Raw genomic sequence first — 12825 nt, 5'->3', positions numbered from 1 at the left:
CTTGGTCACTTTCCCATATTTTTTTTTGTTTTATCCCCTCTCCCTTCCTTGGTTACTTCCCCATATTTATCGTTTTATCCCCGCTCCCTTCCTTGGTCACTTCCCCATATTTATTGTTTTATCCCCCCTCCCTTACTTGGTCTCTTCCCCATATTAATTGTATTATCCCCTCTCCCTTCCTGGGTCACTTCCCCATATTTATTGTTTTATCCGCTCTCCCTTCCTGGGTCACTTCCCAATATTTATTGCTTTATCCCCGCTCCCTTCCTGGGTCACTTCCCCATATTTATTGTTTTATCCCCCCTCCCTTCTTGGGTCACTTTTTCTTACCTTATTTTTATCCTCCACCTTCCCTTCTAAGGTTACTTCNNNNAATCCATCTACTGTTTTTCTATTTTCCCCCTGTCCACCAACCAATTTTTTTACTGTTCCCTGTAATGTTTCCTTTACCGCATATACACCAAGATACTTACGTCAACAGGGGTAAAACTTACTTAAAGAGGAGATTTTTTTTTTGATAGTTTGTGCATATTTTTGTGCATTTAAGAAAGTGGTATGCCTAACTAATTCGAAAAAATTACACCTGTTTTTACTATTCCTTTAACTACAGTGTTACCCACAAAACATGAGACTGTAAAGACGACCTGAAACTCACAAAGTATGACAATGTCAAGGTTAAATTAAGTTGTTGTCTGCCTTAAATATTGTCTTTTTAGGGTTTATTTAAAGATGGCTCATAAAGAAACAAGTTTTCAGTTGTCAGGGAATCATAAAAATAAGGAAATAGACAGTACACATTGTGTACAGTCGTCTCTGAAGTCTCATCCTTTGTGGGTAACCCTGTAAACGGCTTTCGCCAGTATTTGGTTCCTATTCCGCAAAATAAACTGTATGTTGCTTCAATGCCTCTATCCAATATGGTTTATAAAATGTGTACGAATACTATGGGATTTTGCACTAGTTTTTCCGCGAAACAGTGCGCCATTTAACAACTATTAGTTTTGCGAAATTTCAAGGATTTAAAAGGCATGTGAATTTTTCACTAGCAAATTTGTAGATTTGTGGTTTTTAAGTGATAATTAATTATAATTTCTTAATAATTTTTTATACTAACATTTTAAAAATGGGAGAGAGAGGGTGCATTTTGAATCGAGGTATGGGGGGAGGGGGAGGGGGTGGATGTATAATATTTAGGAGGGGAGTTTCAATTGTTTCTTCATGGGGGGGGGGGTCAGCACCCATTGGGGCAACAAAAACTTAAACCCATAGATTTTACTGGTCCAGGGGGGCTGAGCTCCCATAGCCCCCCCCTGACCTGAATTAGCCTCTGAATGCAGGCTGTATGGAGGATTCATGATTTCTCTGCATGTAATAAAATTCAGATTGTTTAATTACTTAAATACGATAAAATCCTAACTTTTCACCAGCTGATATGAGGTTTAGAATATTGTCAGGAGGTATTTAGTTGTGAAATCATCAAAATTTAAATTTTATTAGTTTATATTTAAAAAAGGAAATGAACAGTTGCCTATGATAATTAAAGGTATGAAGTCTGAACAAACAGTCGAAAGTTTGAAATATCATATATTTGCACACTTGTTTCAAAGATATAGGGATTAGAAAATCAAAGTTGGAAAGTTTCTCTGTACCATATACTATGATGCAAACGCAAAAAATGCAAAAAATAATCGATTTTTTTATAATTTTCTCTCTGCAATATTTTGAAGTAATATTATAATTAGTATAATAGCCTAAATATTAGTACCACACACACCGTCCTAACTAATCATATGCTTAACTGTTTCTCACAGGGGTTAAAATTGAACTTTTCTTAAGAAAAATTATTATTTTTCTTACTTTAAGTTTTGTGTATTGTATTAACATATTTGATTATATTTTTAACCCCTGAATTTAATGATGAGCCCAGGGAGAAAATGTAAAGTAGTAATTAAGTCAAACCTACTGGTTAGAAAACTGCGCACAGTCAGGACCATCAAACATGAGATTTAAAGGGGTAGCATTCATATTTTAAACTCTTCAACATAGTCTTCGTTAATAAAATGCGTTTTGATTTTAACGCCAAAAAAATGTACTCTTCCGATTCTTTCTGTTATCGAAAAAAGTGTTTATTTCTTTCTGAAACTTTTATTCATCTAAAGAAAAAAGTATTATTAATGAATAGTTCAAAATTTAGTATTTTTGCATTAATTCCTAAGACAAATTGATCAATTCTAATCAAAACAATAGTAATTTGTAATTGCCTTTCTTTTTTGCTCTAAATGGGGGGGGGGGGGCATTGTTTTAAATTTGAAGTTTGTGAGAGAAAAAGTTTTTTTAATTTTTGCTAAACAATAAAACTTGTAAACATATCTGTTCATGCATTAAAATTCTTCCCAAAATAGTTGTAAAAGTTAAGATTAGAAAAATAACTTCCTTGTGCCTGGCTAAGCAGAAAGGAATTTTGCATAAATATTTGTTATTTCAGGACTATTTGCATGACCCCCCCCCCCTGCTCAGGTTTTAAGAGAAAAAAATGAAGAACAGAAACTTAATTTGCAAGCATAATTTTTCCTTTTTTGTTTGTTTTTAAAAGATTCATAATTTTTTCCAAAAATAGAATTTTTTCTGAGAGAAGTCTCTGAGTTGTTTAAATGTTATGCTTTAGTTAAGAATTTCGACCGAAAACCCGCAGTTTCATTGAAAACTCTTAAAATAGAATTTTCAACACGCTACTCTGACTAAATCATGGATTTTGGTTGCTGCTGGAGCCCCTAAATCTTTTCTATATGGCTGTTAGAATCTATTCATATCTTTAGATTATCCCGAAACTCTTGTGCTTTCTTGTGCTTTTGCTATAAAATATATGCTTTTCTTCCGAAATACTCGCTGTAACAAAGACGACGACATTTATATAGATTGAGGGATTACAGGATTCATTCAAGGATAAATTTTTATACGGGAAAAATCATTGAAATCATTATAAATCAATACAAGCTACAATTCATACAATGTTTGTAAATGAAAAGATTATCAGATATAGCCATTTTATCCATTCTCAACATGAAACACAAGACAAATGCATTTTAAGAGGAGTATTGTTACAAGAACAGTCACCCCCCTCCCATAACCCCCTAAAATACCCGCTCTCCCCTCCCCTTCCATGATAACCAATGATATATTTACTAACCGTATAAGTCCTATTTTTGTGAATCCTCTAAAATCAGGCGCACAATATAGGTTAAACTATGTTCGTGCCCTCACATCAGTCCTGTCAAAATATGAATAAAACAGCGTGTTAACACCAATTCTAAAACAACCAGCGCCGTGCTATTTTCATCATATTTTATCATGTAAAACCACTGGTCCGCTAAACTATGCGAATTCAAGTATCCGGATTCTTATGGCAAAATATCAACCAAAACATTTTTAAAAAAAACATATTTCAACTTCATTATCGTCCTAATCATTGAATCGTATATCAAGTTTCTTCAAAATTTTTGTTCTTCTTGTTCTTCTTGTTCTTCTTGTTCTTCTTGTTCTTCTTGTTCTTCTTGTTCTTCTTGTTCTTATTGTTCTTCTTGTTCTTCTTGTTCTTCTTGTTTTTCCTGTTCTTCCTGTTCTTCTTGTTCTTTGTGTTCTTCGTGTTCTTCGTGTTCTTCGTGTTCTTGTTCCTATTTTTAGTATTTGCTTTAATATTTGCTATTATTTACATTCATAAAATTATGTAATATGTTTTCTTCAAATCTTGTTATTATAATTTCCTATTTGAAAGCTGTCACTTCTAGTCAATCAATCAATCAAGGGGGTCAACCATGTTGTCTTGTTCAGAAGTATATATCTGTATTTAAATATTTCTCTGAATGTATAATACTTTGCTGGCGGCTGCATACAATTTTGGAAGTATATAAGAGCTCTCTCATGTTTGATTGTGAATATATACCTTTCCAGATAAAAATATGAAATCCATAAATATAAAGTAGTAATCTCTGTTTGTTTTTGGACCTATTGGCCTTAAATTTTGATTGAGAAACTCGGGAGAACCACGGGAATGTTCTTAACTTGTTCTTGAGATTCTAAGTTGAGTGGTTCGACTTTTAAAAGGAAAAATAGCTAAAATCGTAATTTAAGACCAGGCGCGGGTAAACGGAGGGGGTTCCCTTGCTAGTTACAAGATAAAACAACTTTAATATATAAAGGGACTGTTATTTTAAAGATGGTATGTCCGATTTCTAATGGTACAGTTAAATTACGTAGACAGTCCCTTCTAAGATGCCCCCCCTGGAGCCCCCCCCCCCCTCTCTGCCAGATGACGGAAGATATGTATCTGGTATCTTAAAATGAATTGAATCCACCCACCACTAGTGTTCACGCATACCCAGGGTTTATATTCAAAATCAACAACTTATCAACTCTTAAAGGAACAGCAAGCTCGTTTTTTTGTTCTGTCTTGGTCTCAACTAACCAGAATATATTGAAATATGTCTGGTTAGGCTATTTGATTCATCAACAAATTTCAAAATATTTTTTATCTTCCAACAATAAAAATAAACCTATTTATTTAAAGGTCATTTATTAGATTGTAACATTCCGTGTTACAAACAATTTTTGGCACAAAGAAATGCCATGAAATCATTTTGATTTACTATTTGTAAATAGATAGGTGATCGTACTTAATTAATGCCAAGATATAGTTGAACTAAGATTAAGCTAATTACGCTACTATTCGCTATTTATAAATTCTACTTAAACAAATTATTAAAGATAAGATTGAAATGTTAAAAGGGGGGGGGGAATACTTATTGAATACTGGTTTACTTCACTAATTTAAAGTTTTTTTTAATTAGTCACGCTTGGTGAAGAAGCATTAAATCTTAATATTATCAATTAAATAATCTAATTTACCGCAAACATTAGCCCCCCCCCCCCCTGCCCTTTCTATCTAATAGTTTGTCCATATGGTAAATTTTACTGTCTTATAAAAAGTTGAGAAAGACACAGGGGTGTATATTTTCTCAAAAAATATTTTTTCTTCCCCCTCCCCCCCCCCTCACTTTTAACATTTTTTTTCACAAGTTATATATGTTTGCGGTTTTATGGCTTTATTCGCAAAATTCGGGAAAATAAATGATTTTTGGGGTGAAAATTTACATTTTTTTCCCCAAATAAATGAAAATCATTCTAAAAGATATACACACCCCTGGTAAAAAGTGGAGAAGGATAATTATCCTTATTAACTGACCAATCTCAGGTTTTTATCAAACTTCAAGATTTCTTCCAAGAATTAATAATAAATGTAAGGAATGCTTGGGGAAAAGACACATGCATTGGATTTCATATTTTTTTTTGATAAAAGGGACTTGACACCATATTTTAAGAGATCCTTTATTTTAAGAGTTCCATAACCAATAATCTTGAATCTTTTAATGCAACTTGGAAGGAAATGAACTGAATTTAACCCTTTATAATGTAGAAAACGAAGATATCTTACTCAATGTTTCTCAGGCTAAGGATTCAGTTGTGAAATTTTAACTCACATTTGTTTTTTAGTTTTATCTTGACGCTATGGAAATAAAAGGGTTTTGTTAACATTTTTTTTTTCGTTGAATTATTTACACACACACATAATCTCCCAAGATAGTAAATCAAAAAGTTAATTTGGGAAAAGTGTCAGAAAAACATTAAATATTTGTCAGCAAGACTGTTTACTTTTAAAACAATGGCATTATATCAGTATGACCCCGATCCAACAAAACTTTTTCTTTTTTAATTTTTTCTAAAACTTGCCATATGAATATAAAATATAGGAATTTTTAGAATTAAACACTTCAAAACTTAAAAAAAAATACCAAGTTCTCCACATTGTTTATTAGATAAAGATTTCAAGGGTGAATCAGGGCATTGTCATCTTTGCATTAAAATTACGTTTACAGTCCCTTTAAAAGTATTGATGTATCCCCTGCAGTTATTCTTTAAAAAAATCCCTAATTATGGTGTTCTTTACTGTTCTAATTAAACACACATTATGTGTCTTATTCAGATAAAATTAATGTAAACTAATTTAGATAATCTACTGATTTTCTATTGTTCAATTCATTGCCATGTGCAAACATTAGTTTAATTAAACAAAGTTGAACTTGAATTCGTGTTTCTCCTGGGTTTAGGTTTTGTTAGGGATTGTATGGTTCGATAGGAAACTGTTGTTTGGTTTTGTTAGGCATTGTATGGGTCGATTAGGAACCTGTTGTTTGTTTTTGTTATGTATTGTATTGGTGTTTGGTTTTGTTAGGCATTGTATGGGTCGATAAGGAACCTGTTGTTTGGTTTTGTTATGCATTGTATGGGTGTTTGGTTTTGTTATGCATTGTATGGGTGTTTGGTTTTGTAAGGCATTATATGGGCCGATTAGGAAACTGTTGTTTGGTTTTGTTAGGCATTGTATGGGTCGATCAGGAAACTGTTGTTTAGTTTAGTTATGCATTGTATGGGTCGATTAGGAAACTGTTGTTTAGATTTGTTATGCATTGTATGGTTTGGTTATATTAGGAAACAGTTTGGTTTTATAAGACATTGTTAGGGTAAATTAGGAAACTGTTAAGCTTGATTCCTCAAGTGCGTCCCAACAATTTGAGCATGTAAAGAAACCCTAATATTAAATATGCATGAAGTGTTTGATTGTTGGACATATTGTTCGTAAATCTACTTGAAAACAGTATTTTAAAGAAAATTATTAAGGTCTGTTTACTGAAGAACCCTGCATGTTAATGTTTACCGTTTACTGAAACACCCTGTATGTTAATATTTACTGTTTACTGGGGCACCCTGTATGTTAATATTTACTGCTTACTGAAACACCCTGTATATTAATATTTACTACTTACTGAAACACCCTGTATATTAATATTTACTGTTTACTGGGACACCCTGTATATGAATATTTACTGTTTACCGGAACACCCTGTATATGAATATTTACTGTTTACTGGAACACCCTGCATGTTAATATTTACTGTTTACTGGGACACTCTGTATATGAAAATTTACTTTTACTGGGACACCCTGTATATTAATATTTACTGTTTACTGGGACACCCTGTGGAAAAAAAATATTAAAGTTTAAATTCAGCATATTAGAAAAGGAAGTGGAATAAAACCGATTTGATATTTCTGATTTGTTTAACCTAAATGCCAATTTTAGCAGAATACTAAATGCTAAATTCTAGGAAAGACAGCTTGAGATTGTCGTTAAGCTTAAGCAAAATAGAAAAAAATCCTTGAAATGGTTTCAAAACAAAAACAAGAAGTTCAATAAACATAAATCTGTTTTCAAAGAAAAGATAATGGTAAAACTAATTTGAAGATTTGAAGGACACGTCCTGCTGTGCCAAAAACATTCTTCACTACTCGTTAAAATAAAGTAAATTGCAAAGATTTCAAATTTTATCGTTATCTAATTAAAGACCAATGATAACAAAAATGTTTTCAATTTCTATTAAATTTGCTCTCCTCATACATGTGCGCAAAATTAAAGCTAGAGAAGCTACGAGGTCACAAAGTTGTACTGGTGATGTCGTAAACCATCTGTCTAGTTTGCAGGGAGTGTTAGGACATTTATTAGACAGAGCATGTTTATGCATGTAAGCAAAGCCGCGAATATATTAACTGCTAAAAGTCCCGTTATATAAAATAAGTTTATCAGATATAATGAAATGTATAACACTAGGCTATTAACTTTTAATTGCTGCTCTATTAAACAGTTTTTTAAAATGTAGTTTAAAATATATAAATTATATAAATAAAGCACATATTTCGATAAGCATCCTATGAAGAGTAATGTATGGGTGGAGAAGGGGGGGGGGTATAGTTTATGAAAACTGCACTTGTTAGGGGGGAATAAATTTTTGTTAATTTAAAAAACAGAAGAGCTAATTTATGCTTGTTTGTTTCTAGTGCAAATGCGCTACCATCTTCTCATGAACTTATTAAGAAATTGTATACTTTTTCTGTGACACCCTGTCTACCTTAAATCAAATTAATAGATAATGGTTTAAACTCGATTGATATAAGCGCCGGTAATTTCAACGATGTATGGAACAACGTCGTAGTTATCTTGTGTTAGTGGTTAAAACTCCCAATTCTCTGGTTTAAGAAAATTAGATAAAATTATTCATTTTTTAAATTTCTCTAACCAAGCCTGTCATCCTAATTGAGTTTAATAGTATTATGCGGGAAATTGTACAATTCACATAAAATTATATAAAAACTATAGAATACAGAGAGAAATCTTTTTAAAATCTTCATTTGCTTTGAATGAATTGTGAAGTGCCATAAGCAATTCACACCAAGTATCATTGTAACTCAACATTGCAGACTTGGATGACATCAATTAATCCCAATAACTGTCATTCTAAAGGGAATTTAAATGTAATTTAAAGTGACCCTCTATGGATTCAAAGATGTCAATACCTGATTTACAAGGGTACACTTGAAATCTTTGTCTGATCAGTATAAATTAAATATCAATATGTTTGTTTCTTTAAGCTGTTAATTTTAATTTTTGGTTCTTCGTGAAAATGACTTGCGCATTTCGTGATTATAAGAAGCATTGGAGAAACTCTCAGAGGTATACACTTTTCAGGTTGGAAAAACGAGGGTATCCTCCATATTTTTGATCAGATTAAAGTTTCAAGGGTACCGTTGTAAATCGGACATTGCTATCGATATATCTTATATATATCCATTTGTCTATCTGTCTATCTATCTAACTATCTTTGCATTGAGGGTCTCTTAAGTAAACAAAGAAAATTCTAATTAGAAAGTGAATGAGAGTCATTATGAAAAGATACATTGACAGTTAATTGCAACTCATAAACATTTAGATAAAGCGAGAAGACAGCCTTATTCACACACAAAGAATACATGCATATATTAATTGTGTAGTTTAAGTTTGTTAAGTTATAGTTTAATTACTTCTAAAATTTTATAACGGCGTCCCCCCCCCCTCTTTAATATTTAATTAATATCAAGTTTAATATCAAGTGTAGATTTTGTATATCTGCAATATGCTTATCCGGTAAAGTTATTCTCCAAACTAGATTTTGTACACCTTGGAAGGAAGAGTTTCAAAAAAAAATACGATAAATCCGACTATCTGTAGATATTGAGAGACAAGTGAAGATATATTAATCTCTATTGGATTCTTTATATCTTAAATAGTAATCTCTGTTTGTTTGTATGTCCGATCATAACTCAGGAACCACTTGACCGATTTGCTTCAAATTTTGACTGGGGAACTCGGGAATATTCTTGGCTTTGCTTTGAGATTCTCAGTGGAGTGGATCGACTTTAAAAGGAAAAATAGTCAAAATCATAATTTAAGACGAAGCTTGGGTTAACGGCTTGAGTAACTATGAGTAACCTGGGCAACACCGGGTACTTCAGCTAGGTCTGTACAAATCTATTTATAAATGTATAAATATTATGTACAGGTATTCCCCATTTTTAGATGTGTGTACTATTTATCAAATTAGATTATTAAATAAAGCGGATTGTTTTGATAAACTAGGGGGAACTTCAAAGGGTTGTTCTTTCTTTTGATAGATACAATCTTAAGTTGTAAATTTTACAATATAAGAATATGGGTTTTAATATTTTGGTTGTGATTTTCAAACTAAATTATCTGCCTTAAATATTTGCAACCTTAAGTCGTAGACCTCTGATATTTCAAACTAGGAATTCTGCATAAAATGACTGAAATATTTATGTGATTTTAAGTAATCTATTTCTTAGCAATTATCATAGTGATCCAAAGGTTGTAAGCTCTAACACAAAAATCGTTTCTAGTTTTGCCAAGTAAGTTAAGACACTTCAAAAGGCGACCCAGTTAAAAAATTATGCATTTTTTCATATGCTGAAACTATGTGATATTTAATGCTGTTGGTCCAAATATTTTCTTATTTTGTCAACTCAGTCTTTGAACGGAGGTATGTAAAGAGATCACATATAATGTAATTTAGATTAGGGTATTAACCCTGGAAATGGGAGTTTAATGTTAGGTTTAGTAAACACAACTAATGGTTTGATTACTTTTATAATGGTTTTACGCCTTCCGTTCTTTCTTTCCTTTATCCTTCACCCTGTCCCACCGTATCATCTGATTGTATTTTCCAAACCCCCCCCCCTCCTCCCTTATCTTGGGGGGGGGGGATGTCATTCTTTACCTGGGGGCGAAATATTTGCTAAAATAAAATGCTAAGCCTAAAATTAAATATAAAATGTTAGATCTAAAAATTTGAAGAAAAAGTATTAAAAAATATTAAAGCTTTATAAAATATTGTTTTTTGGAAAATTATATTTATGTGCGTTCCATGGCATCATTAACCACAAGAAGATGCCTAAAATTCACTACACTGAAGGCGAACATGAAATATATGCGGAATTACTTGTACGACATTGTGACTGCACGTAGTTCCTTTAGTTTTAATTTTAAGCAACAGAAATGCAAAACAACTAAGTTTTGCAATAATTCTTAAATGAAAGGAGTGAAATTCACTTAATTTTCACGTTCCCCCCTTTTCCCAAAAGTTGTATTATTTTAAATGTTTTCTGGGACTCCTCTCTCTTCTGTGTTGGAATAACGGGTTGGATAGATTATTCTACTAAGAATCCAGCGTAATTTAACCCTGATCAATATTTATTATCAACAGTTTTCAGACCTTATTCAGCTTCATCCCTCTCCACTTCAAACCCATCTTCCCTATAATTGAGATCTTTAACCTGCCCAAGGAGGGAGGGGGTGCAGGGCCGCCATCAGCCCCGCGCAATGGTCTCCAAGCCTCTGGATTAGTTGATTAGTATTTAAAATGATCTGGTGCTACTTCAGAATAGAGAATATGATAACTTAAAAAAAATAAAAAAAAAATTTTTAAGTTATGCAATGTTTTTTGAATATTCAATAAAACACGGCATAACAATTTAAAGATTAAATAATACAGAAGTTAAAAATGTTATTTTAACTTCTATAATAGCTATTCTAACGTTTAGGGGTAGCACCAGATCATTTTGAATCATCATGTACGAATCAAGTTACTGGAAGACCAATTAGCGGGGCTCATGGCGGCCTTGCACCCCCTTCCTCGCCCATTCAGTGCAGTTAAAGGAATCCCATCATTTATTTCTTTGTTTTCATTTTGGCCCTAATATTAGATTTAAATTCATCAATATTTATGCAGGGCTGAGAGCTGCTGGGGGCTCTGCTAGCTTGTTTATGTAAAACTAAGTAGGCATCATTTATTTTATTCTAATGCGCTAAATACCTTAGGACAGCCCTGTAAAAATTGTTCAGAGAAAAATTCAAAATATTTTTATTTTGGACCATTTTTTCCGGTGCCGGCGGAAAAAAACGTGATTTTTTGGCCATTTTTGAACTTTATGATTTTATTTCTTAAAACTTTTATAAAATCCAAAATTTTTGACTGTGAATAATGTTTTATATTATTTTGGAAATCCCAGATAATGGTCTAACAGATAAAACCAACTTATACTGAATACTTTTAAAAAACCATAGTTTTATAAGCAGTTTTAGCTCCAAAATCATCGATTTTATTGATGCGCACTTGCACCTCGCTAACATACCCTGAGAACTGAACAAAAAAAATAATTTTTATTTTCATTTTCTATATTTTATATTTATTCTAAAATGTCATTACTTTTTAAAATACCTTCAAAAATGATCGATGAATGAACAGTTCAAAAAACTCCGTTTTTTGGAGTTTTTTGAAAATTGTAACTCTCTTATAATTTAATGACTTGTTTGGACGTTTTTAACTTGTTCTTTTAAACTGTTCATAAAATACATAGTTTTCCACTTGGAATGTTGTTTAATATTATTTTGGAAACCCCAGATACTACTTTATAAGAAAATATTTTTAAAAAAGAATTTAAATTGTTGAACTGCACTTGTTAGGTAGTATATACTATGGATATAGTTAATGAAAACTGCACTTGTTAGGTGGTATATACTAGGGATATAGTTTATGAAAACTGCACTTGTTTGTTAGGTGGTGTATACTAGGGATATAGTTTATGAAATGAAATTTATATGACATACCTGTTACGTTTAGAAATTCAAAACATTTGTGTTCTTCTTTATTGCTCATAAAGAAGAGGAATTATGATTGAAAATATATAAGAATATAACATAATTTACTTTAGTTAGACGTGAAAGGGTAATAAAATTTTTATTTGCCATTAAATCGACATTTATATTTTTTAGATTACATACATATTGCAGTTCAACGGCATGTTACTACCTCTTGAATTCATCAGGAAGAAGAGTTCCCCAGCCCCCGGGATTACGGTACAAATGAAATCTTTCAAAAAATGTTGTATCCCCCATATCCAGCTGAACTTTATTGCATTTCATTGTCAGCTAAAGTTTATTAAATATTACTCTGTCCTTATTTGCTTCATTCCCAATTCGTCTTACCATAATTTCAGTTTACATTTCCGTGTAGAAATAAAGATATCCCTGATTTTCTATCTGAACATTGATAGTTTTAATTGTTATTTCTCCATAAAACTAACTAGCACATTAATAAAAAAATGTCATTGACGGAATTTAGCAAAAAAAAAAACTAAAATATACACGTAAATAGTTGAAATGTACCTTGTGTATCGGATACACCACTCTAAAAACTAGAATATCCACGTGAATAGTTTAAAGGTACCTAGTGTATCGGATACACCACTCTAAAAACTAGAATATCCACATGAATAGTTTAAAGTTACCTAGTGTATCGGATACACCACTCTAAAAACTAGAATATC

General features: G+C 32.0%; 1 protein-coding gene across 3 annotated transcripts in view; it reads left to right on the top strand.

Annotated features, from left to right (window-relative positions):
- Positions 1–12825, top strand: part of LOC111703179 (dnaJ homolog subfamily C member 11) — a 67733-nt gene that overhangs the window by 45136 nt on the left and 9772 nt on the right. Inside the window, exon 16 of one of the 3 annotated variants that reach the window (XM_023475052.1) lies at positions 12290–12355. The exons of 1 other annotated variant lie outside the window; for it this stretch is intronic. In XM_023475052.1, coding sequence (XP_023330820.1) covers positions 12290–12355 — 66 coding nt within the window. Of the gene's footprint in view, positions 1–12271; positions 12356–12825 lie in introns of all 3 variants that reach the window. One more of the 3 variants, XM_023475051.1, reaches the window with a different exon arrangement.

This window comes from Eurytemora carolleeae, unplaced genomic scaffold, assembly GCF_000591075.1.
Source record: "Eurytemora carolleeae unplaced genomic scaffold, Eaff_2.0 scaffold487, whole genome shotgun sequence".
Lineage (NCBI taxonomy): Eukaryota > Metazoa > Arthropoda > Copepoda > Calanoida > Temoridae > Eurytemora > Eurytemora carolleeae.
The sequence above is the reverse complement of the archived record's forward strand: the minus strand, read 5'-3'. Positions and strand labels throughout refer to the sequence as shown.